The 27,925-nt window shown below is 37.6% G+C and overlaps 1 protein-coding gene across 3 annotated transcripts in view; it reads right to left on the bottom strand.

Annotated features, from left to right (window-relative positions):
* The window catches only part of GATA6 (GATA binding protein 6), a 42,955-nt gene that overhangs the window by 11,169 nt on the left and 3,861 nt on the right, over positions 1-27,925 (bottom strand). For all 3 annotated transcript variants that reach the window (XM_043979874.1, XM_043979864.1, XM_043979881.1), the window contains exons 3-6: positions 22,879-23,045; positions 18,271-18,396; positions 17,346-17,433; positions 17,141-17,244 (exon numbers count right to left, since the gene is read on the bottom strand). In XM_043979874.1, coding sequence (XP_043835809.1) covers positions 17,141-17,244; positions 17,346-17,433; positions 18,271-18,396; positions 22,879-23,045 — 485 coding nt within the window. The remainder of the gene's footprint in view (positions 1-17,140; positions 17,245-17,345; positions 17,434-18,270; positions 18,397-22,878; positions 23,046-27,925) is intronic.

Genomic DNA, 27,925 nt, shown 5'->3' with positions numbered 1-27,925 from the left:
TTCAGACCCATTAGAGCTTCATATTGCTAGGAACAATCTTGGCAGACATCCATGAAAGGAATAATAAATTACTTTTGTTCCAGTAAAGGAATTCATTTTCTTCGAAGATTCATTTAGCAATAACATTTCACAGCATTCTAGGCCAGATTTCTAAAACTTTGGTTATGTTTTCCTGTAACATATTTTTTTTTCATCTTTGGTGACAATTTTATAAGTTCTTGATGAGGGGCTAGGGGAGAGAAGGAAGGTCGAATCTTATTGTAAAATATTTTAAAACATGTAGCCAAGTTAAAAAGCAACCCTAATCATTCCTTTACCCAGTGCTCTGCCTCTCACATCACAACAATGAGTCACCTGCCTAATCAACCATGATTCTGTAATAAACTGGGTGGATTAAATGAAAACTAAATATTAATTTATGGGTACTGCTTATTAATATCCATGATTGCTGTGGCATGCCACATTTTTCCAAAGCAAACAAGAGAAAAAGGTTGAAAATAAGGTCTTGAAAAAAACTCATGTAACTAGAGAATGCACTGCGCATGGAGGGGTCATGTGCACAGATCATCATGAAATCGTGCAGATTCACACGCAAACACCAACTCCTGGAAAAGGTGACCCACAACATGCGTGGCCACAGCCAATGTAGTCAGTTAACACTGGGAAATGAATGAAAGGGAGCCTGGCACATAGGGAACAAGGAGATAAAATACCAGCAAAATATTTATGTTCACACTTTACAGCAGCATGTGGTAAGTAGGATATTAATAACTCTGATGATTGGCTGACTCCCTAGAATGGTTAGACACAGTTTTAGGAGTCAGGAGACATCCATTTCAGTCCCAGCTTCAGTATATGACCTCCTGAAGTCATTCAATTTCCTCATCTGCAAATGGAGTTAATCTGAAGGCCTCACCACTCAGGCTTGTAGAGATAGTGATTTTTTTTTTTATTTTAAATGTATGAAAAGGGGCTTTGAACTTTTAACGACTCAAAAAGTAGGTACAGGAGACATCATATATTTCTGTGTCTATCTACACACAGAGACAAGTAAATTGTGTTCAATAAATATTTTTCCAAAACATTTCAAAATGTTTTCTGGAGTAGCTTCAAAGAAGTAATTTGAAGGCCAATCTATATGAAGGTAATTTTAAATTCAGTTCATGTGCCAGGCTTAATTAAGTAAGACATCAGGGAGACAGAGAATAAAAAGAAGCAGTCCCTTTCCTCAAAGACATTGGTGATATCTTTATAATGCATTGATAACAAGTAAAAGGCTTCTAAAACCAACAAATAACACTACCAAGGCTATAGATTGATTCATCGCTTATCAAAGGGACTATGGTTTCTAACCACAAAACAGCTGATTTTACATACTGACTAACAGACTGGGCATTCAACTGTGCGTGGATTTAAAGCAAAACCTTAATAAGATTTCCACAACACACACAGTCTTATATTGAATATTTTCTAGAACCTCATCATAATCACATTAGCTGCACCAACAACCACAGAAATTGTTATCGTCCTCCATTATTATTCTTCCAGCCTAATATCACCTCCTAGTCCCGCTATCTTTATCATACTGCACTTTTACAAATGGGTATCATATTTGTCTGAAAATGGATAGGAACTGACTTGCATATGTGAATTTGGGAACATCTTCGGGACCTTGGTTTTCCTATATATAAATACTGTTTCATAATACCCTGTCTCAAAAAGAATGATAAAAAGAATACAAATACTATGTTCTGTAATATACAAGAAAAGTACTCAATAGTTATTTGTTGTTGATTCATTTCAATCATGTCTGACCCTTCATGACCCTGTTTGGGGTTTTCTTGGCAAAGATACTGTAGTAGTTTGTCATGTCCTTCTCCAGCCCATTTGACAGATGAGAAACTGAGGCAAACAGGGTTAAGTAACTTGCCCAGGGTCACATAGCTAGGAAGTATCTGAGACCATATCAGTCTTCCTGACCCCTGACCCAGTGCTATATCCACTGCACTACCTAGCTTCCCTTCATAGTTATCAGTTACTATAAAGTCATTTATCTCTTATTTAAAATGTTTTCAGAGAACTAAGGATAACACATAGAGAGTGGCCTCGAATCATCATGTGTTCTAATGCCCTGAGTTACTGCCCCAAGTTTTAGTTCTTAATGCTGGCTAGTGGGAAAAAGCCCTAAACTTTATGGGCAAAGCTGAGCTCTCCAAGTCCCTGCTCCACAACCAACTTACTGTGTGTTGACCTTGGGAAAATCACTTCTTCTCTAGGGACCTTAATTTCTTCATCTGTAAAATGAGGAGGTGGAACTAGATGACTTCTAAGATCCTTCCAGCCCTGATGTCTTAGGGAAGAGCAAGGAACTTGGAGTCAGGAGGCTTGGGTTTGACTTTCATTTTCCATGTACTAGCTGTGTGACTCTGAGAAAGTCACCTCTCTCCTCTGGGCCTCACTCAGTTTCCTCATTTATGCAAAGAAACCACTGGACAGCTCAGCCTCTAAGGTCCCTTTTTCAGACCTAAGGTTATATGAAAAAGGCATGAACTTGGGAATCAAAAAATCTGGGTTTAAATTCTGGCTCTGATGCTCACTAGCTAACTCTGTGACCTTGTACACCTTCATAGCCTCAGTTTCCTCACCTGTAAAATGAAGGGAGTGAATCTAACAAACTATGAGTCTGTGGTTCTATCACCCCACAAGAGCCAGCATTAAGTAGGGACATATTACTTCCACCTGTTTTACACATAAAAGAAACTAGGTTTGATGGAGGTAGTTTTCTATAGGTCAAAGTAAAATGGTTAAGCCAAGAATAGAGTTTGCTTTAGGGTCTGCTGAACAACTTTCCTCAGAAAATCCAACAACTTGTAAAAAGGAATAACAACCTCTTTTACTAAACTTCTGATCCTTTAGTCAGCCCCTTTCTTCCTAATCAAGCTCCCTAATTCATGTGGTTGCAAAAGAGAAGTGGTTTCTTCCCAAGTGGAAGCAACGAACAATGCTCTAGAATCACAGAATCTTCATCAACCATGTAGCCCAACCTATACCCAAGAGGACTCCCAACCATAACATACCCAATAAGTAATTATCCAACCTCTGCTCAAAGACCTCCAAGGAGAAGGAACCCTCACCTCTTGAGGCAAGTCATGCCACTTTGGGACAATTCTGATTATTACAAAGGTTTTTCTGAAATCTGCCTGAGCAAATCTAATGAGCATACCATCCATGCCTTTATCCAAATCAGTGACAAAAAGGTTCAACAGCACAGATCCACTGGAGACTTCCTGCTACAACAATGCTAAACCAAAAACAACTACGCTTTGATTTTGGCTATCCAACCTTTTTTTTTTTTTTTTTTTGCGGGGCAATGGGGGTTAAGTGACTTGCCCAGGGTCACACAGCTAGTAAGTGTCAAATGTCTGAGGCCAGATTTGATCTCAGGTACTCCTGAATCCAGGGCCAGTGCTTTATCCACTACACCACCTAGCTGCCCCTATCCAGCCAATTATTAATCCACCCGACCATTTCATGTGCTACTATCAGAGAGATAAGTTTCAATTTGTTGCTGTCCAATCATTTCAGTCATGTCCTGACTCTTCATGATCCCATTTGGGATTTTCTTGGCAAAGATACCAGAGTGGTCCACCATTTCCTTCTCCAGTTCATTTTATAGATGAGGAAACTGAGGCAAACAGGGTCAAGTGATTTATCCAGAGTCATGCAGCTAATAAGTATCTGAGGACAGATTTGAACTCAGGAAGATGAGTCTTCCTAATTCCAAGCTTAGTGTTATATCCCCTATGCCACCTATCTGCATATATGTATATATGTATGTATATGTGCATATTATATATACATACACACCCATATACATACCTTCCCACTAGAATAGTTAGAATCTAAGGGGTTTTTTTCCTTACTGTTCTCCAAAAGAAAAGGTCCTGGGTGATTTAAGTTAAACTACAGTTTACATTAAATACATTCTACCTAGCCCTCTTTATCTTCTTCAAATGTTTGTTTTAGACAATGTCAAAACCAGGAACTACATGGTAACTAGAAAAGGTACTAAGGCCTCCCTAAGACCCCACCTCTACTAATTAGTAAAAGCAATTTATTTTAAATATGTTTAACTAGTTCATAAACAATTGTAGGTTAGTTAGCTCCTATGCAAATCAATTTTCAAAAACTGCAAAGTGAGATTTTTAATTGTTGGCCTATTAAACAATGCCCATCCCCCCCCCTTCTTTGCAGAGTTGGAGACTCTGGATGTGATACACTACGTATAATTTTGGACTTGGGACTTCTGGTCAAGATGGTTGCCCAAACAGAGGCAGACAGCCCAAGTTTCCACATACCTTTCTCCAGCAAAGACCTAAAAATAGCACCAGACAAAAGAATGACCAAGAAATCCAATGAGAAAATTCAACCACCCCAGAAATTCACAAAATGCCATAAAAAGCGCACAGACAATAGAAGGCGGGGAGGGGGTCCTACCAGCACTAGCACAACCAGCGAAGAGCCAGAGATCCTAACAGCCTGCAATGTTTTTGATCCAGAAAAAACAAGAGCAGAGCTCCCTCTGAGAAAGCCCCAGGGTGCTTGGAAACCCATGGCACGGACTTTGGAAGCAAACAATCCAGGTTCAGCAACACAAAGACTGAAGTGCTCCAGGCCTAGCATTTTATCCTGAGATATAATAGAAGGCCTTGAAAATACAGAGCTCTAAAACCTCAAAGCTTCAGGGAGTTCTAGGTCAGTAAAGGGACCCAGATGGCCCAAGTTAAGACCATCTCACCCAAAATTTTAACAGCAGGGAAAGCCTTCCCCAGGCACAAAATCTCAATCCAGGAACTAAAATAAATAAACAAGACCAACATCTATGAAGAATCATTATCTATCCAGATGTAACCAAAGATCACGACCTAGGGGGAAAAAAGTCTATAACAACTATAAGCAGAGACACAAAGGAAAAAAATGAATTCTCCACAAGTACTAATATATAGAAGAAATGGAAGATGAAAAATGAAATAATTAGAATAGCTTAAAACAGAAAATGATAAGCCCCCCAAAAAATAGGAAAATCATTGAAACATTTGAAAAAATATGAGAGAAGATCAGAAGAAAGTACAGACAAGTAGGATAGTTTTGAAAGTAACAAGTTGGATTACATTTCAAAAGCAAGCAATATTGAATAGATTCCCAGTTTCATACACAATCCTCTTGTGTTCTACTTTGCATATGGAAATGTTCCTGGTTTGGGAATTGTTTATGTTTACATTTAGAATTTTAAAATTAAATTTAAAAAATAAATAAAAGGGGCAGCTAGGTGGCACAGTAGATAAAGCACCAGCCCTGGATTCAGGAGGACCTGAGTTCAAATCCAGCCTCAGCCACTTGACATTTACTAGCTGTGTGACCCTGGGCAAGTCACTTAACCCTCATTGCCCTGAAAAATCAAAAACAAAAACAAAATAAATAAAAGAATAAAAATATTTGGATCTGTCTAATGTGTCATGGTTAGTTTTGCTCAACTATTTTTGTTTTCCTTTTTTAAGTCTTTGTCAAAAAAGGAAGCTCTCTAGGAGGGGGGAAGATTCTATTATAGTTGACATTAAAAGAAAATATATCAAATATACTTAAATGGCAAAAAAAAAAGGTTATTAGTCTTAAGAAAATAGGAAGAAAATATACTTCACAGAGAAGTAAGAACTAGGTAAATTCCTACCGTTTAGAAAGAAGGGAGCTCAGGACCCCACTAGCTTGGGTCTGGCTTAGCAGCTGACTGGGTAAGAGAAATGATCCAGAGCTAGCTCAGGTTTCTTTAGCAAGGGAGCAATGTGCCCTGAAATAAGAGTCAATTACCAAGAGCTACATGCCAGCCTAATTATATTGTGTTACTTTTTATGGCGATAATTTCAATACTACAAGTTGAACTTTGTAGCTTTAATAGGACTATCAGAGAGGTTTCATTAACAATAGAAGTATTTTAAAGAAGCCAAATATTTCTAGAACATGGTATAGTTGGGGAAAAAAAATACATTAGCTTTGTGAGTCACAAGACTCAGGTTTAAGTCCTAATTCCACATGACACTGAGGTAGTCCCATAGCCTCTCTGACCTGTTTTTTTTCATCCATCAAGGAATAAGGAATAACACACTTATGGTATTTAGCCTCACCGGATTATATGTGAGGAAAAGTGCTGGCTCTTTGGAAACCTTAAATCACATCAAGTGTGTACTGGCAAATACTAAACATCAACTGGGGGGGGGGGGGGGAATTGTATACCTGCATTATTACATTTCCTCCATTGCTTTCTTAAGCCTAGATAATCAACAAAACAATTAATTGTTGATTAAGTGTTAATTAAAATTAAGTGTTGATTTGTAGAGTTTGCCAATTTCTGAAGAGTAAGTGTTCACAATGAACATTTAGCAATTGACTCAAGCAGGCAAGAGTCCATGCCTGCACCAAGGTATGATAGAATAGAAGCTAATACACATAAAAATAGAAATTTTCACTCCCATTTTGTTATTCAAAATTTTAATTTCATTTCTGACTTCATTTTAATAAATTTTCCACCAAAATGATCTATTGGGTTTTTTTAATCTTTAAAATAAGGGGTTGAGACAAATAGGAAAAACTCAGAGAAACTTGAGATGACATATATGAACTCATAGAAAATGAAGCAGACAGAACCAGGAAAACAATATATACCAAGACTATAACAATGTAAATAGGAAGAATCAAAAAGCAAAATAGAAAGTGGCATAATTATAATTAAGTTTGATGATTTTGAAAAATTGGAAAAAATGTACCTCCCTCCCTTCTTTACAGAAATGGAGGGCTATGCATTTGAAATAAAGTCATATAACATCAAATATGCTTGGTGTCATGGTTAATTTTTCTGAATACATTTTTCCTCTTTCTTTTTTATGTTCTATTTTTTTTTTTTTGGTGAGGCAATTGGGGTTAAGTGACTTGCCCAGGGTCACACAGCTAGTAAGTGTTAAGTGTCTGAGGCCGGATTTGAACTCAGGTACTCCTGACTCCAGGGCCGTTGCTCTATCCACTGCGCCACCTAGCTGCCCCTCTATTATTTTTTTAAATGGCTCAATAAGTAGGAGATGGTAAGGGGCAAATATTTAAATGATATAAAAACAAAAGGAATAAAATGGTATTTTTTTAAAAAACCAAGAAAATAAATAAAATATGGGGCGGTCTAGATAAGCACAAATGTTCCTTCCAGAGCACTATCATTCCATGGCATTATTAGTTCTACAATGATGAAGGCAATTCTATTTAGGAATTTTGTAAATGAGAAAAACTATTGTTCCGTTTTTGTGCTCCCAAACAACAATTTAAAAAACTTTTATTGAAGTAAACAGTCATTCGTTATACTGGATACATACCTACATGTAGAGGTCAGATAAGATAATGTTAGCCATATTGGGTGAAACTTGCCCCCCCTCCCCAAATCTTTAAGTACAGAGTCAATCAGCAAGCTTTTCTTGAGTGCTTACTGTGTTCCAGATACCATGCTAAGCTCTGAGTGTACAAAGAAAGGCAAAAGATAGTCCCTGCTCTCGAGAAGCTCACAGTCTGGTGAAGGAGACAGCATGCAAACTACTACCATATGCAAACAAGATATATACAGGATAAATTCTACATATCATCAACAGAGGGAAGACACTATCATTAAGGGTACTAAATTTAACATATCTGGATTTAAAGTACTTAAATCAATTACTGAAATTAAACCAAATTTAGAGTATTGATATCAATACCTCTGCCAAAAAAATATATTTTTGCAATGAACCGCATACAATTTTACATCAAAAGTGTTGTGATACAGTATCAACTGTGATAGACTTAAATCTTCTCAGCAATGCAATGATCCAAGACAATGCCAAAAAACTTATGGTAGAAAATGCTCTCCACATTCAGTAAAAGAACTATGGAGTCTGAATGCAGACTGAAACATACTATGTTCACTTTTGCTGTTGTTTTTGTTATTGTTTGTTTTCTTGCATTTTTCTTTCCTTTTGTTCTGATTAATATGTAAATGTTTAACATGATTGTAATATATAACCTATATTAAATTGTTTACTGACTTTGGAAACGCGGAGGGAGGGTGGGAGAAAAATTTGGAACTCAAAAAATATCTTAACATGTAATTGAGAAAAGTTAATAAGAAAAGATCAAAAGCAAAAAATAAAATAAAATTTTAAAAGAGTGCTGTGATAAACTTTCAAAAAAGCAAGCCAAGGAAAGGAAACATGACAAGTAATGCATTTTTATCAAGATCTATGCTCTAAGTGTTTCATAGGATGACTGTTTTTTGTTTTTTGTTTTTTTGCGGGGCAATCGGGGTTAAGTGACTTGCCCAGGGTCACACAGCTAGTAAGTGTCAAGTGTCTGAGGCCGAATTTGAACTCAGGTACTCCTGAATCCAGGGCCAATGCTTTATCCACTGCGCCACCTAGCTGCCCCTCATAGGATGACTGTTACAGGTTGTACTTTAAAAAAGAGACCCGAATTTGAATGCTGAATAAACAACTTATTAGCAGTGTGACTATGGGCAAGTCAGTTCACCTCAAAGAGCCTCAGTTTCCTCATTTGTAAAATGGGGATAATAATAACACATGATCTACCTCCCAATGTTTGTGAGGAAACCGCTTTATTAAGGCTTAAAGCTATAAAGTACATGTCCTTTTGCTCAAGATACATGTTATAGATCTGATCATCCCACCTCCAAGAGCTATAGAGAGATAAAGCTAAACTTCCAGGGGCAGCTAGATGGCACAGTGGATAGAGCACAGGCCCTGGATTCAGGAGGACCTGAGTTCAAATCTGGACTCAGACACTTAACACTTACTAGCTGTGTGACCCTGGGCAAGTCACTTAACCCCAATTGCCTCCCAAAAAAAAAAAAGCTTTTATTTTGCTTTGTCATTGGGCTTATTTTTGTTTTTTAATTTGTTTGGGGAGAAGATGTCCAACCTTTTGATTTAGTTGGTATAGGACAGCCATAACCTCCATCTGCATCAATAAATATTTATTAAGCACTTATTATGTGCCAAACACTATGACTCAGTTTCATCATCTTTAAACTGGGGATAATAACAGCACCTCCCTCCCACCCCCCCCAGGTTATTGTAAAAACCAAATGAGATAGTATATGAAGAGCACTTTGGAAACTTTAAAGTTAGTGATGATGACAAGGATTATTGTGGTAATGGTGATGATGACAACAACATCACTCCCAGTTAGGAAAACTCCCTCTCCAACTGCAAATGGCCAACTTACTGGCAACTAACCTATCACTCAAAAGTCTTAAAGAGTTGCACTAAGGAGAGGAATGGTTTGCCAAGTGTCACAAAGCCAGGATAAATGTAAAAGGCAGGACTTGAAATCAGGTGTTCCTAGCTCTGAAGCTGGCTATGCAGCCATTAATCATGATAGAAAGACAAAAACAAAACAGTCCCCGCCAACAAAGTAGCTTAGGTTCTATGGGGGAAATAATATATACAAATACTAATTAAAACAAAATATGCACAAAACAAATATAAGGTGATGTCAGTGGTGCACATTAACAGCTGGAAGAAAGGAAAAAAATATAGAGATAGCATGTGACTTTCAAGAAGGCTGGAAATTCTAATAAGCAGTGGTAAGCTAACAGTTCATCCCAGATGAATGACTGGGCCAAAAGTTCTGAATCAAGAGAAAAAAGGTTGGGTACAAAAGCCAGTTTGGCAAAAAAAAAACAAAAACAAAAACAAAACAGAGTGTTTATGAAAGTCAGTGATCTATGAATGAATGAGTGAATGAATGAAAATGAAATGAAAGAGGGGCAGCTAGATGGCGCAGTGGATAGAGCACCAGCCCTGGAGTCAGGAGGACCTGAGTTCAAATCCAGCCTCAGACACTTAACACTTACTAGCTGTGTGACCCTGGGCAAGTCACTTAACCCCAATTGCCTCACTTTGAAAAAAAAAAAAAAGAAAATGAAATGAAAGAAAAGGTATTTATTAAACACTTACTATGTGTCAAACACTATGCTAAGTGTTGAGGATATAAATACAAGCAAAAAAGGATACTCCCTGCTCTCAAGAAGCTTACATTCTAATAAGTTTCTAAGTGTAGTCTGGAGCCATATTTTATAGGTTTTGCATACTAAACAGCAAACAGCAGACCTGTGTTTTAGGAATATGACTTTGATGACTCCCTGAAGAATAGGCTGGAGAAGGGAAATGTTTGAGTCAGGGAGACCAATTAGGAAACTAGTACAATAGTCTGGGCTATGGGTAAAGAACATCTGAACTAGGGTGGCAGCCATATTCTGGTTCATGAGATGTAGTTGAACCATTGATTAGAGATGTAGAGTGAAAGTGAGGGAAGAGTTGAGGATGACTGATTCTGATGTTGCAGATCTAGGTGATTGGAATGATGGTTTTGCCTTCAATAGAAATAGAAAAGTGAGGAAGAAAGGTTAGTTTAGGGGGTGGAAAAACAATGAGTTTGAGTTTGAGGTACCTATAGCACATCCAGTTAGAAATGCCCAGTAGGCAGTCACTGATGTGGACCTCGAGCTAAGGAATGAGGCTAGAACTGGATATAGTATATTAATTAGGGTTAATATATCTCTTTATTCAACTGTAAGCCTTTTAGGAGGCAGCTAGGTAGCACAGTACATAGAGTGCCAGTCCTTAAGTCAGAAAGACTCATCTTCCTGAATTCAAATATGGCCTCAGATACTTACTAGCTGTGTGACCCTGGGCAAGTCACTCAACCCTCTTTGCCTCAGTTTCTTCATCTGTAAAATGATCTGGAGAAGGAAATTGCAAACTACTCCAGGATCTTTGCCAAGAAAACTCAAATGGGGTCACAAAAAGTCAAACACAACTGAAAAATTACTGAACAACATGATCCAAGCGCTATGCTAAGCTTAACAACCCTCAAGATCCTTTCTAGCTGTAAACTATGAACCTATGATTCCCAGCTGAAAGTGAAACCTATACCTTGCTAATGCCATGACCTATTTTCAGTCCTTGGCCTCTACGTGACTTGAATGCCAACTAGATTTCTATCTATACACTAGAGATATAGCCTCTGATTACAGGTTTCATAGCATCATAGGATGTTAAGGAATACAAAGGAGTTTATAGATAACCTAGTCTAACTCCCTCCTTTTACAGGTAAAGACAATGGATCCCAGAGAAAGGATGTGATTTGTCCAAGAGCACAGAGCCAGGCCAAAACCTGAATCTGGGTTGTTAGATTTCAAATCAAGTGTCTTTCCTACTAGAACACAACTGTGCCTGCATTTGGGTCAGATTTGATTTCTCTACCTGTTAGAGATTGAGGTCTTTTATGCATAAAGACAACAACAACATCACCAACAGTTGCTCTATGAGTAGCTGATAACTTAGCTAGGTAGCACAGTGGACATAGTGCTGGGCCTGGATGGAGGAAGATCTGAGTTCAAACCCAGCCTCAGACACTCAACTAGTTTTGTGACTCTGAGCAAGCCACCTAACCTCTATCTGTATGTTTCCTCATCTGTAAAGTGGGAATAGTAATAGTACCCACCTCCCGGAGTTGTTGTGAAGACCAAATGTAGGTGTCAACAGGTCTAAAGTGATTTGGGAACCTTAAAACACTGTATAAATGTTGGGGGGGGGGGTGTTGGGTTTTTTTGGTGAGGCAATTGGGGTTAAGTGACTTGCCCAGGGTCACACAGCTAGTAAGTGTTAAGTGTCTGAGGTAAGATTTGAACTCAGGTCCTCCTGAATCCAGGGCCAGTGCTCTATCCACTGCACCACCTAGCTGCCCCAGGTGTTATTATTATTAATAATAAAAGAAGACTAGTTCCATCAGAATTAACGAATTTCTTTTGGTTTGCAACTATCGCTGCTCACTTCAAAACAAAAACAATGCTTCTCTATTTCCTCACCTCGATAAGATGAACTCAAGATTGACCAATTATCATAGGACACTTAAACTTAAGATTAAAATACTACTGTTAGTTATGAAGATCACTGACATTTATAGCTTACAAAGAGCTTTTCATCTGATCCTTACAATAACCCAATGAGTTGTGGAATATGCCCATAACCATCTCTATTTTACAGATTAGGAAAGCGGAGGCTCTGAGAGGTTAAATGGTTTAGAAAGAAAGCATTGCTGAGAATTATAAAGTTTTGAGCAAGAAATTGAGAATTATAGGGGCATACATAGGCTTTTCCTCACTGCTGTCTACTGTAGGCAAGGCCTTTGGAAGAGAAAAGCAGATTTAGGGAATTGGTTAAGAATATAGTATATACTATGAATGTAATGGAATACTATTGTGCTGTAAGAAACGATGAGCAGATTTCAGAGAAACCTGGAAGGACTTGCATGAACTGATGATGAGTGAGATGAGCAGAACCAGGAGAACATTGTACACAGTATCAACATTATGTGTTGATCAACTGTGATAGACTTGATTCTTCTCAGCAATAGTTCCAAAGGACTCATGATGTAAAATTCTCTCCAAATCCAGAAGAAAAAAAAGAACTGTGGGATATGGATGCAGATTGAACCATACTATTTCTTGGTTTTGGTTCTGTTGTTTTTCTTTTTTGAGGTTTTTCCTTTTTGCTCTGATTCTTCTTTGACAGCATGACTAATGCAGAAATATATTTAATGTGATTATATATATATATATATATATAACCTACATCATATTACTTGCTGTCTTGGGGAGGGGGGAAGGAGGGAGAAAATTTTGAGACTAGAAATCTTATAAAAACAAATGCTGAAAACTATCTCTACATGTAACTAGGAAATAATAAAATACTTTTATAATTAAAAAAGGAATATAGTATATACTAAGATAAGGATCTGAAATTCTGGGAAATGCATTAAAAGGTAACCATGACAAGCTCCTCCTTAAGGGATAAGGTAATTTGCCTGGTCCCTCACGAATCTTACTTTTTTAAAAACACTTTAAACTGAAAAGGAAACAGAACATCTACATGTATCTTACATAGATGGGCGCCATGGAAAGTAACTATAATTTAGGAAGGACAATAACAGTACAAACTGTCTCTCCAGAAGAGATAATAAAACCTATGACTCAAGATAGGTATGAACTAATATAAAAACTACAGGTAACAAGCAGAGTAAACCAGAGATGCTAATGCAGAGAAGCAAATTTGACCTTACAGACTTGCTGAAATGAAAACCATGAATACACTTTATGCAGGTGGAAGAGGATGGGTTAAATAAAAATGTTGGGGATGGGGAGTGGAATGGCACTGAATATTAGAAAGTAAAACCATGTGAGGAAATCTAGAAACAATAAGTGAAGAAATATTGCTAGAGAACATTTCGGTGAAGATCATATGAGGCAGAATCAGAAATAATATGGTCATTAGACCTTTTTAATGGTCTATTATTGTGACTAATACTGTCATCTAATGACTAATGTGGTCACTAGAACACATTACAAATCACCTGGAAAAAAAAAAGATGAAAAAGATGAGGAGCACAGATGACAAGTCTCTCTACCTTTGTTCTGTGTCTCTGTCTCTCTGTTTATTGTTTATCTCTGTCTCTATCTTTGTCTCTCCCCTCCAGTGTTTGAAAGGTTTTCATATAGCAAAGGAAGTCAACTTATTATTGGTTTGGATTTTTTTTGGTGGAGCAATAAGGGTTAAGTGACTTGCCCAGGGTCACACAGCTAGGAAGTCAACTTATTCTATGGGGAAATGGTTGGCAATTGCAAAGAGGTAAATTTCAGCAGAACATAAGAATAAAATGCCTAACAATAAGAGCCATCTGAAAATAGAATGGGCTCAGAGGGAGTGAGTTTTCCCTCACTAGAGATCCTCAAGGCTAAGTCAGATGACCATTTCTTGAGCATATTAAAGAGCGGATTCCTATTCATAGACAAGTGGGACAAAATGGCCCCTTGTAATCCCTTCCAGCTGTGGAATTATATAATTTCCACAAGGTAACACAACTAAGTAAGGGTCTGAGGCAGGATTTAACCCAGTATTCTACTGCCTCTGATACAGTGATCCTTTCTACTACCCCAATGAAACTTGGCTTTCTGTGGCACAGTGAAAATAGGATATTGTACCAGAAATCAGGAGATCTGGCCTTGAATTTCAGCTTTCTGTGGCCTTTCCTCAGGCCTTTAGCCTTCTTGGTCTTAGTTTCCTCATCTGCAACATGAGTAGGTATAAGGTCCCTTCCTTGAATAATGATGGGACAATTTCAAAATCCATAAACTAGCCACGAAATTATAATCAACCCTATAATGCTGCCTACCAGGGTCACTTGGGAAAACGACATGTAGGAGTACTGCTATTGATTGCCAACTCATCTCCAGCAGTTCCAACTAGAGCACCAGTAACAATGGTATGATGGCCAATGAATCACAAGGAGAACCAAGCCTCCCTCCTTCCCCTCAGTAACTGAGACCCTAAAGAATTCCTCAAGGTTCGTCTCCTTCTGCATCTGTGGTGGCTGCTACTCAGGTTGGAGAGAATAGCTTCAAGGAAACCCCACAAAGAGTAAGCAAAGTTCCCCAAGATGAAAAATGCCCAAAATCTTCCTGAAAAGGTGATGTCAAGAAGGGTAATAGTTGGGGGATAAGTTTGACTGAAGACAGAGGGGAGGGGGGAGGAAGAGAACTCCAGAAGCGTATGAGTCACAAAAGCTTTATTTGTGAACGTGTTTTTGGAGTGGAGGCAAGGAGTAGGAAGAGGTGTTTCAATCAGTCAACAAGAACTTAAGCTCCAACTATATGCCAGGCATTATGCCACGCCCTGGGGATGCACAGACAAAAATTAGCCTACCTTCAAGGAAATTTCACATTAAGAGGGGAGATAACAAGTATATGTTATCTCATATATACGTACAGAAAAAAATATATACAAAATAATGTGAAATTCAGCAAATATCTCTCCAAATCTCAGTGGGTAGAGATGAGATGATAACCAAGACTACACTAACTGGGAATATCAGTGCCTCTATTTGTGAAATACTGGTAAAAAGAACTTTTTGGGGGTGGTGAGGGGAGGTTAGACATGCTCCTCTTCACAGATACTTGAAGCTTGCTCCATAAGCAGGTCATGCAGTAATGGGACCCAGCCTAAGGCTAAAGGCTACAGGCTCTAATGGGCCTAATGGTGGAGTGAAAACCCAGCCCAGCATGGTGGACATGTGGTTTGCAACAGAAGAGCAAGCTTATCTGTCATTCTCCAAAAAGTCCATGCGTTGTTTTGCCTTTCCTGGCCCTTAAACAGGGAACTGACCTTTGCTCTGGATAGAAAAGATGACTAAGTAGCCAAAATACTCTGCAGTCTTCCAAAGTTTGCTCCCTACCAGGTGGGCCACATTCTCCCCTCTCTGAGCTGATACCAACAACATGACTTACTGAAAATAATATTAATAACAACAACCACTCACCAGATCTGCAACAAGCAAACCCCACCCTTGGGGCAGACCTGCGTATCCAAATTCAAGGGCACCAAACAGAAGCAACTTGAGTCAACATTCCACTTCAGATATGTTTACTGAGTATGCTTTTTTCCCCTTGAGGCCAATAGATTTCAATCACTGGTAGCTATTTTTGACATTTTAAAATAGGAACCACAAAGGAATAAACCACTCTCCACCTGAATGGTTTCTATTCCCCAACACCCATTGTTGGGCAAATGTGCCTGTTATTATAATACTGGGAGATACAAACTGGGTATGGGGGAGGGAAGTTTACAAAATAAAAACACAAAATAAACTTGGCAATTATCTAATGACTTTGGGCAATATAGCCTACTGATATAAGAACGCCAAGGCAAAAAAAAGTGTGTTCAACTATCAATAAAGTTTAAAGGTAACTGGGTTTGTATTACTCAATTTGTCAAGATAATCATAACTCTATAAGCCTAGAGTAAGAAGACTAAACATTTTTCAGTGTCTTTTTTAGTATTTACTTTTTCCATGTTTAATGTGTTCCACTCAAGATCCTCAAAAATTAATGTGTTGTCTTCCCTGTAAAATCATCATCTCACACCCTCAAGTCTATCTTCTCTAAAGTCAAAAGGCATTCTTTAAGATGCATCTATAAACAACAAAAGCAAATGAAAAGGGTTCCCTTTTTTCCCTTTTTTGAAACTTTTACAGTGAAACTGCATATTTCAGTAATGAAACAGCTGGAAGGAATTTGGGTTAGAGAACACTGAGACATACCAAAAAAAAAATCATTTTAAGCAACAATTTTTGTTTTGAGTTTTGTTTTCTAATAAAGGATAAGCTTAAGCTACATTATCATAGCTTTGAGATTTTTCTAATATTCTAACAATAAATTATATATTAAGTACATAAAATAGAATCTTAAAGACAAGTTGGCATCTAAAAGAAAGAACAGTTAAGAGAGAACTTGGGTTCTACTCACTTAAACCTGTGTGGCTTGGTTTTTCCACAATGACACAGCTTCCCCAGCTGACTAGCTGCCTACCTACTACCACCCACCCACCCTCATAATCTTTCTCTAAGGCTAAAGTCAGGTGACATCCCTAACATGGTTTAAAAAAAGTCGTATAAGAAAGCAAGATATTATACAGCTGAGGATAAAAGTCTAGGGCAAAGGCAGAAATAGAGCTCTGTATATACAACACATAATAAATTAGAATAAGCTTTGCTTTGAATAGATAATAAAAGCAAGAGTTGATAAGCCAAGGTAACTGACTTTTTAAGTACCAGCAGTCCAGGATTCCAATCCACTGTTGACCTGGTATTTTTTCTGATCTATATTTGTGGTGCATATGACTAAACTCAAGATAAAAACTTGGAAATAAAACAATTTAAGGCTCTTCAAACCAAAACTTCTTAGTTTTACATGGGTTAATTTAACCATAAAAAAATGATATGGATCTTAATTAAGAGGTTTGTAAAGTACTTAAGTTTGTCATATGTTTACATTTAAATGTAATTTCCTCAAAAAAAAAAACCTATTGGAGTATCAGCTAACTAAACTAAACTGTTGCTTTAGATTATTGTAACTACTAGATAAGATAAAAGCTGAGATAACATACTATAGAGAACTCTACTTTAGAAGGAAAGGTACTGTAGTCTTTTTATCACTCACCCCTGAGCCTGTGGTGTGTGTGGTAGGAGAAGTGTTTTTGCTGCAATCATCGGAGTTAGAAGATGTGGATGTTGGAGTCATAGGAACTGCATTGTTACTGTTACCTGAAACAAACATAATTAACACCATAACTATATATATATTGCTCCTTTTCTAAACTTTGGCAAAGACTTTGCAACCAAATACACTATTTTCTTATATTTACCAGAGCATGCCTTTGACTTATTTATGTTCTTTGGTTTTCGCTTCCTGGTTTGAATTCCCTCTTTCTTCATAGCAAGTGGCCTGGGGACCTGAAAAAAAAAAATTGGCCACACAGACCATAAAGTTTAGTAAATACTTCATTGAGCAGAAATCAAACTGTAGCTGCAACTGACTTTTACAGACAAGTCTATCAGGTAAAAGAACACCTATAATAGCTCAGTCCTATCAGTTTTGCAATAGAATTTCATGTGTGCAAAACTAGCATTGCTTGCCCTTTCCAGCTCAATATTATAGAGAGTCCTTTCATTAAAAAAGTAATGAACTGCTAAACAGAACACCTCTACTACATCACATATATGTATGTATGTATGTATATTTTTTCAATCAGCCCACTTATTGTAGAGAAAAACAGATTAAATTTTTCATTCTAGCAAAAAATTGTAAAGCCAATTTACAATTTTAAAAACATTTACATACTTTTATTTATTACTATATCCCACACCTTTTTCCCCCTTTAAAATAAAGAAGTTCTACATATTGATGGTATTTTACGCCATATTTTGAAATGAAAATATCTGGAATTGTTAACAAAAACAGATACCTTGTACCTGTTTAGCACACACACAAAGATTAAAAACTATACTGATTTTCTCACATTCATAATAACTCAGTCTGTGATTTTTGTTAGCGCTTTTTTGTTTGTTTGCTTCCTTGCTTACTTATTCCTGCTTTTCTTTACATTTGTGAGAGATCTGATTGTTTTGTTGAACATAAAATCCTGAATGCTTCCCATATTTTTCTTTTCTTTTCTTTTTTTGACACCATTTCACTAGGCATATACTAATCCTACCAGAACCACACATGTTTGATGATGTAAAACCACATTCAATTGCATCAATGATGTAAAACCACATTAAATGGCATACCCCATGAAGTTTCATGTAGAGCCCACATGCATTGCAAACAGGTTCACCCTCTGCATTTCTACGCCACAGGGTGGTGGTTGTGGTATGACAGTTGGCACAGGATAAACCGAGCCGCCGTGTTGAAGGCTAGAAACAAGAACAAATAAATCAAACTTTGGGAAATATCCATCTGCTTGCGTCCTTTAATGTTTGGTGTCCCTGATACTGTCAAGTCATATCATTTGAGTTTTGTGAGAACTAAAATACCTGGAAAAAGAAATGTGAAAGCAAGAAATAAAATTAATCAGTTATAATTCTTCCTGGATCAAGACTACATGCTAAAGGCTTATATAGTATGATTTATCTCACAAAGCTGATAAGCAGATTTGCTATGGTGTATTACTCTGTCTTAAAAATAGCCCTTGACAAGTATCCATGCAATATTGAGGTAATCGGTTCTGGCTCAGAGCTATTAGCAGCACCATCACCTTGAGAACATGTTTGAAACAGTTTCTTCTCATCAGAACTTGGAAGCACTTCCTAGATGTTGATATTGGAGGGGTTTGCTTTTTGTTTTTATTCAAGTGTAACAATCAGGACTACCGTTTAAAAAATTACAAAGTACATTTTATATTCAAAACTTAGAACTGGCTATAACTAGTTAAGGCACAATGTGAACATCCTTCCTATTGTTATAGTCAATAGTCAATCATTATATCTAGGTGAGATGTTGGGAAACCCAGTCTACAAGAAGTCACTGTTTGCTGGATTGCTTTAGGCTGAAGCCCCTTTGAACTTTTTATCTCCATTTTCTCACATGCAGAATCAAGGTAATTATCCAATTTTTCAGAAAGGAGCAAACTAATAATAGCCAAAAGGAATGTGGGAGCAGGGAGGGAAGGGATGAGGAGAGAGCTATATTTTATATGTGTACACACACACACACACACACACACACACACACACACACACATACACACATGTCTTAATTGACCTTGGAAATTTCTACAATATAGAGCAAAACATGAGAAAGAGTATGCTTTATACCTTATACTTAACTGTTATCTTAATTATTACCCATCTGATGATTAGAGAAAGAATATAAATTTTTCATTGTTTTAACAATAGTGGCTAACATTGTCTTATTTACACTGATAGAAATGAAGATCACTCATCCTGATTTGTATTCACATTTACTGTGGAGATAAAGCAATAAATGCACTTCGATTAAAGATATTATATAGATTCACCTAGATAGGGTGTCACTAAGACTTCAAAACTAGCCTCCCCTCTGTTCATGATATCATTAAAAGGAACTTGTTTTATGCAGGTTCTCAGTTGTTTAATTATAAAATTAAAATGGATGAGCCTCAAAGATATTAAAAATTAATATTATGAGTTAATTTAATTTAAAATTATTTTAAAATAATTCGATCCTTAAAACTAGAAATTTGGTTTCAAATTATCTTCCAAGTGGAGTCTATCTAGCTGTCCAAAAGGTGGTTGGAAACTAAAGGATAGAAGCATTTTAATATCCCAAAAAAACTATGTGCAATTAAGGAAATATATTTAGAAAACTTAGCTATGCAAACTAAAAGTCATTGTGAATACCTGGAGAGTACTTCATAGTATGCAACAAATCTGCCTGCAAAATGGCAAAAACTGCTTGAAAGGTCCTCAGAACATGAAAGCCTAACTCTTCAGAGACTGCCTGAGGTGGTGGGAAGAATAACCTGTAGTTAGGAGATCTGGTTCCCTATCCCATCTCTGCTGCATACCAGTAGCTCTGTGAACCTGGACAGGTCACTTGCCTCTCTGAACTTCAGTTTGCTCATTTATAAAATGAGAAATGTTAAATAATAGAGGTACTGGGGGGGGGGGGGAGGTAGGTGGTGCAGTGGATAAAGCACCAGCTCTGGATTCAGGAGGACCTGAGTTCAAATTCAACCTCAGACACATGACACTTACTAGCTGTGTGACCCTGGGCAAGTCACTTAATCCTCATTGCCCAGCACCCAAAAAAAAAAAAAAGAGGGACTATCAATCTCATATGGTTATTGTGATGAACGCAGTTGAAGCTCTATAAATGATATTATAATCATCGTTACTAGACATAAACATTTAATTCAGAGGGACTGCAACAAAGGATTTCATCTCTTTATGTACACCGAGAATGCAGGCACAAACAAGAACAGAACAATTCTGTGAACCAGTCACTAGAGTAAGTTTTTGAAAGACTCCAAAATAAAAAACAAAGCTTATTATCATATGTGTGTGTGTGTGTGTTCTGCCTTTACTAGAGTTTAAGACTTGATATAAAAGAAAAATTAAATAAAACCAAATAAAATCATTCCACTGGTGCACCTTTCAAGCAGTGCCTTAAACTGAAAATTAAATTCCACATTAAGAATTATCTTTAAAAAAATTAGCTTAACTTCCACAGGTTTAAATTTATGAGCCTGTCTGATCTGATATATTTTTGGAGCAATCATCAAATCAAGTATGATGACAAAAATAAGCATGTGAGAGAAACTGAGGGAGCTAAGATGGGAGCAACTCACTACTTTTTGTCTTCCTCCTACCTCCAAAAAATGAGGGAGAAGGGGTTAAAAGTGATAATTGCTTCCTCTTTAGGAATATATGAAGTCAGTAAATTAGTGACATCAAGGTCCATTCTGTACACAAGCCGTTTATGAGTTTTCAGTGGAATTTGAAGTCAATGTGAAACAATCCTGTATCAGAAATTGCACTATTACAAAGAACTTTATGGCTGTCAACCATATATCATAAGTCAAGCCAATCCTCATAAACATGTGAAATGAAGGTGAATGGGTTATAAAAGTCCCTTGTAACAAGTGATCTCTGTTACATTCATCCCTGACAAGGAATTCAAGTTACACCATAAATCTGTTATTTTGCAATGTCAAATTTGCTGTGATTGGTTATGTACTGCAGGCTAAACAAACTTAAGTATAACACTGAGTTTCTGAGAAGTATCCTCTCCACTGTGACCATAAATAAGAAGTCTACACTGACTACTAATTGTTCATGACACACCCTCTTATTGGTTCCATTTATTGCCTATTTGCTAGCTATATTGGCTGACCTTGGTTTCCACTAAGACACCTGTTACATTGACGGGAACAAGTCAATTCTGGGATTTTTTTTTTGTTTCTATTTTTTCTTAATTCTTGCCCCCTGCATTTCTTCATCATATTTACTTAGCTGAAAGAAATTTTACTTATAGGCACACGTACACAAAACTTGTAAAACAAATGGTATTATTCAAACCTGAATCTGCCTTTTAAATAGATCAAATTTACTTGGCAGTCAAGTATGGCACCTAAATTAGAGAAAATGTTACCTTCAGCAAGTACTTAACTCAATGTGGCTTTTAAGAACCGTAAATGTGGTTTCATTGTTTTCATCCATTAACTAAAAACCTGGAAACATTGAAACTTCCTTCTGACATTTTCCAGGGAGATATAAATTTATTTTATATGTAGGTATATATAACATAAATTACTGCAACATCCATGCCTCCCATCCCATATCCTAGAACTTATTTATTGAGTTCTTAAAACAGGGCCTTTTGGGGGAAGCTGATAAATTGTAGGTTATAATTAAGTTTAACTGTATACATTCACACTCATTAAATTCACCCTAGCCACTTTATTTTAAATACACTAGAAACAAACCCATAAAACTAATTGCCTCCTATAAGGTGACAGACTTCCATTGTGATGCAATTTCAATCTAATCTATTTAGCACAATAAAGTGTTGCATTTGCTCCTGCTAATTAGAATATAACAAATAAATTAGCTACACACTTAAGAAATCTAGCATCCTACAGCAAAATGTCTTACTTTAAAATGCATTAGGGACTAGGGTATTTCTCTAAAATAAATGTTGTCCCTTAGTTTTACTAGGACTGTCTGTAATGTGTTTTATGCAGTAAATGCAGCAATAATAACCGGCTCTCAGGGAGAGACTAAAAACACACGGAGGTGAAATTGATCCCCCAAGAAAAATCGAAGCTTTCCAACATCATAAACTTAAAAGACTTGTTGTAATTTCTAGCTTTCAAAGACCTCAGATAATATCAATTCAAAAACAGTAGCAAACTAACCCAGATTTACCAAAAACCAACACCTTCCCCCTTCTAAAAAAAGTTAAAGAATACATAGTATTCTACCCATCAAAGCTGAAGATGTTTAATTTTAAGTGGAATTAGGAACCTAGAAAAGATCTGTCTCTTGGGCCCAAAAAACAAGCTGGCCTCAGAAATAACTCACAACAGAATCCAGGAGTGAATAAGAATCTACATGGAGAATCACTTCAAACTTCTTTCCTTCCTGCTTGAACCCAGGACTACACAGGAGCCCCAAACCCCCACACAACCCCAGGTGGAATTAAACAGCTTTCTGGGTCTGTCCTATCTCCCCCACTTGTTAACAAGTCTATGAGAACTGTCTGGCTATGTCCCAGCCACAGGACTCCCCTCTATCTCATCTCATGATGCCACCCAGGGGGCCCTGAATTCTGGGACATCCACAGCCAAAGGGAAAAGGTTGATTCAGCCCCATATGGATTCAGTCATAGGCTGCTCTGGGCATTCTCACACTTACCACTCTTTTCTGGGGTTTGATGAGGGGTCGACTCAGTCCGTTCATTTTGCTGTAGAGCCCGCAGGCATTGCATAGGTAGTGGCCTGTCCCATCCCTTCTCCACAGGGGTGTCTGGATAGAACCGCAATTCACACATTCTCGACTGTCCGACAGATCCTCCAGCAGTTCTGGAGGGGGACCCATAAGGGAACAAGAAAGGAGACAATGATTGATACAAATATCTAGAGACTGAGAAGCTGACACTGACTTGATGAAGAACTTGAGTGAAAATTTCACCTCCCTAGGCTTCAAATTGCTCTTCTGTAAATGAAGGGGGATGAACTAATAGGGACCTCTACATCCCTGACCCTATAATGGGGGCTATTAAAGGCCTAGGGTGCCAGACCCTGCTCTTATCTGCTTTCCTCCAAATAATCTGGAAGTGAAATGGCTCTCCCTACTAAACCAATGGAATTGTAATGAAATTACCTTGCTCCCTCCAAAATTCGACTGCAGTCTTTCACTCCACTCCCCCCCCTCCCCACACTTAAGAACCCAAGGTGGTATCTCAGATTATCAATGATTCAGGGTTTACTCCAAAGACCTTCTAGAATCATCCCATTTTTCTTGTACTCCCCCACTCCAGTGGGGGACAGAGAGCAGCCTCAAAGCCAGGAAGACCTAGGTTTAAGTCTCAATTCTGACAAATTTTGACTGTGAACCTAAGTAGTCATAACCTCTCAGAATTTAAGGCCAGGGGCCTCAAAACACCTGGCCTACCTCCCAGTGTGGCTTGAACCAAGACTAAAATGCAATTGGGAAATATTTAACAAAATAAATAAGTGCAATCTAATATTACCCCCCAGGCACGGATCCTTAGGCACAGCCCCACTTCTATTCGAGTTTGACTCCTCTGCTCTAGTTAACTCTCAGAGACTATTAGATGCCAAAGAAGGTATCAATCTTCACTAAAAGAGTGACTTTCCTCACCTGGGATTTCCCTAAACAAGTGAAATTTAAGGTCTGGTCCCCATCCCTACTGCCCAAAGCTATCTATTCTCGGGAATCTATTTTATTCCACAAGTTTGGTGGAGTCACACCATTCTGACATTTGCCTAAATTATTTGAATTTTTTTGTCCAGCAGTTCCACTGGAAACTGTACAAAGGGAGGTTGATATTGTTATATAGCTTTCAATTTAAAGGGGGGGGGGGTGAGAAAAGGAAATTTCAAAGAAAATGTGGTTCTCTGGTTGGAGAACTTGTTATGTGTATAGTTCTTATATTATCGATTCTGCTATTCGCCCTCCTCCTAATCCCACTCTAGTTCTCCCCAAGTTTAGACTGAATACTTTCAGGAATGAAGCCTGCACAGTTACAATAAGATTATTTGCCAAGCCAGAAGAGGTCATTAAACATTAACACAGTTCTGTTCACCTCCACTCCCAAAACCTGGGGAAAGTGCATTAATTAAATAGAGGAATGGTGGTATTCTATCCTTTTCCTAAATTTCCCTTAAATATTTTTAAAGCCTAACACGATGTTTAAAATTTTTTTTTCTACTATCGCCTCCTCTTTCACCAATTCAGTAAAAGACTGCTGAAATGAGACTGATTTGTAGGGTTGGCTTTTTTTTTCTTTATCAAGTGGAATTCTTTCTAAACTGTGGTCATTCTTTTTGGAACTGTATCAATTAATCAGAAAAATGATCAATTTCCTTTAGGAAAAATGTATCAGTCAAATAAACATTCATGGGGCAGAGTGTCTAAAAGATCTGCTTAAGAAAAAACACCTTATTTTAAAACATTTCTTTTTCCTATAAAACAATGATATTTTAAAGAGTGGCCAGAGTGGGAGGTATGTACAGCTGCCTCTAACCTCTTTTGTCATTGTAACATTAACACTTTACCCCCCCCTTAATAACACCACCACCCCCCAACCCATATTCTGTGCCTTTCTTTCATTTTAATTTGTAAGGTAAGTCTAACCTCATCCAGACTAAAATTCTGTTGTATTAAAAATGTGCTTGGAATCCTGATTTACAGATTTGCCCATTTTGTTGACCCATAGTTAAAATAAACCTGCTAATAAAAATCACTAATTAAGAGCAAATAGTTGTAACATTTTATTACTCTCCCCCACACACAAACAACTGAATGTGAGTAAATGGATAAACAGATTCTTCTTAGAGGAAGACTTTACCAAGAAGATGTAACCCAATATTTGTAACTATTTTTATCATGAAGATTCTTTAAATTACAGGTGACACATTTTCTACATTTATCCCTCTTTCTGGAAACGTCGACTTACTGACTGCTCATTGTAAGATTACTTAAAAGAGCTTAAGGTTTTCGACTAACAATTGCAATATTTCCTCTACAAAGCAAACCTTTCCATCTTTCAGAAATTAACTGAATATTCTGTAGAATCGAGAATACAGTTTAAGGTTTTTCCTGGCAAACCAACAAACACAATACACGTGAGGTTTTGTTCTCCCGCTAAAAGCTACCATTGAATTCGGTAATCAGTAAAAATGCTTAGTACTTCAAGGACACTGAAGTTAAACAGTTATTTGTCTTGGTTGTTGACTTTAAAATGTTACCTTTCAGAGTACCTATTAGAGGGAGTATTTCGCTTTGCCTTCAAAATTCTCTCTCCTCTCCCTATTTTTTTTTTGCACCGTTCCTATTACATGTCATTTTGAAAGTTCAGAAAGTATGCAGCCTCCTAAAGTGAATATAAACATTAATGCCCCAAATCTGGTTGTGAAATTAATTTGAATTTCACCATTTTTTTTAATTCAAAAGGAAAACCAAGCATCGTTTTACATGTTTGGTTGATTGTCGTTTCTCCCTCCCACCCCACTCCCTTTTATTATCTGGCTTACATGTATCTACAAATCTGAACCCTACTTTTCATTGAAAATGGGAGGGAGGACTCCTGGTTGCATAGATAGTTTTTCTGTTCATTGGTTTTGGAGCCCAACCTTTGCATAAATCAGTCTCTATCACTCATCCTTCCTCTTCCCCAAGCTTATAGTCCACACAATAATGACTTAAGACAAAGCTGCAGAAACCACGGGTCCCTTCGGTTTCTTTCAGGATGTATTCATTAAGATGTGATCACTAACTACATAGTGTTCACTACACGAAAAATCACTATGTAAAAGGACCTGAGATTATACTGAGTCGCCGCCTCGAAGTCGACAAATTGAAAGAATGAGGGATGTGCACGGAGATCTCTACTTATTACTTCGCAGGGAACCGGTGAGCCAGGGATGAGGAACCTGGGTTAGATTCCGAAAACTCTAAATTGGACAGATTGAAAGAAAGATTTTCGTCGGTGCTTTAAAAGGTGGAAGGAGGGGATGGATGGTGAGAAGAAGAGATGTGGAAAGACGGTTAAGACCAGTGTAACACTGACATTCCCTGGCACTGGTCCCTTAAAGACATTTGTCATCAAGACACCTGCAATTCGGGGAGCAAAGAATGCTATTGATATTTAGTTTCTCCTTCCTTCTATCCAGGGAGTTCTCTCTGCTTTCCTTCTCCGAATCTTGGAAAACTTCCCCAAGCCCTATTCTTAATAATCCTACTCTTTCAACACTCAATTTTTTACAAGAAAAAAAAATTGAAAAAAAAAGAAAAAATTATTTTGCCCGCTCATGTTATTTGGTCACATTTGAATTAATTACAATAAGACCTAAAGAGAAGAAAGATAAGAGTGTGGATAGGTGAGAAGACTAAGTTTGAAACAGATATATTACTTAAAATATTTAAAATCAGAAGCCACTATACCTCTACTACAGATATTGTAGGAATCCTTTGATTTAAAATAATTTGCTTATTCAAAGATTATTCTTTAGTGTTCTTTAGAAAAACATCTTCTCTCACACTATCCTATCAAATATCAGAGTAATTTGAAGGAGAGGTAAAGGGGCACTCTGTTTTAAGAAATAGCCCTAGCTCCTAAATGTTGATCTACAAACATATTCTATTCACTGTTTTCTGGTCTTCCTCTAATACAAGCATACCCCAACAATAGGTCCCACCATCTTTTTTCTTTTTTCTAAAGCCCCACATCCTCAATTTCTGGAAGCAAATAGGATTTGTTACCTTACAGATGTCATCTTAAGTGTATGGGGGGGGGGGACCGGGGGTAATGGCAAAATTGTGCACCTAGTTGATGGCATGCACACATACACTTTTATGCAGGTGATTTTCAAAAATTAACATCAAATGATAGCTTGGGGGGGAAAGGGGCAAAAGGGCAAATTAAAGCATGAAAAGGTGGCAAGGAGCAAGGCAGTGTTAATTGTCTCCATATTTACCTGCTCCCAATAAAGTAAGAAAACTGACTTTGGCCTGTGGCTTGTGGAACTCATGTTTTTACTTCATAGTCACACCACCCACTGAGTACCTCAACCCATGACTGCAGTGGCCTCCAAAGGGCTGGAGGCTTAGTAATGCCAGAATTTGTCTCTTATGCTTTTACACTTCAACTTTTAATACCTGAGCCCAAGAAAGTATGTGGAGAAGACTAAAAAGCTGTATAGACGAACAAGAGTCTGACACTAGTTTGTATCTTCTATGGTATCAATACTGCTGTGCCTTCCCCAAAAGTGAAAATATATTCCATTGGATTTGTCAGATTAGCAAACATTAGGTCAGAAATAAGATGAGTGGAGCTCCTGGGAGAGCTGAGAAAGGCCTAGATGGAGATGAAAAATAAATGAGAGGTTCAGTTTAGGTATCCTGGTAATTACTGTTTGGATCCATTGCCCTACATGTTTAGGAAGGACTTGTCCAGTTTGGACTGAAATAGGAGGTGCCCTTCATTACCTATGCTTAAGTGGGATAGATTTGCCCAAATGACACTCCAGGCACACAAACTCAGTCCTGTTGGTGAGTATGAACATTGGAAACCATACCAGACCTGGCAGATTTCAGCTACCAAGGCCCAGGAGTCCTCCCCTATGCCAGCAGGACAGTCTCCCTCAAAAATGGTAACTAATTTATACAGAATTTCAGGGAATAATCACGCAAGTTACCAACTCAGTAGTATCTATCA

The sequence above is a fragment of the Dromiciops gliroides genome, chromosome 1, assembly GCF_019393635.1.
Source record: "Dromiciops gliroides isolate mDroGli1 chromosome 1, mDroGli1.pri, whole genome shotgun sequence".
Taxonomy (NCBI): Eukaryota; Metazoa; Chordata; class Mammalia; order Microbiotheria; family Microbiotheriidae; genus Dromiciops; species Dromiciops gliroides.
The sequence above is the reverse complement of the archived record's forward strand: the minus strand, read 5'-3'. Positions and strand labels throughout refer to the sequence as shown.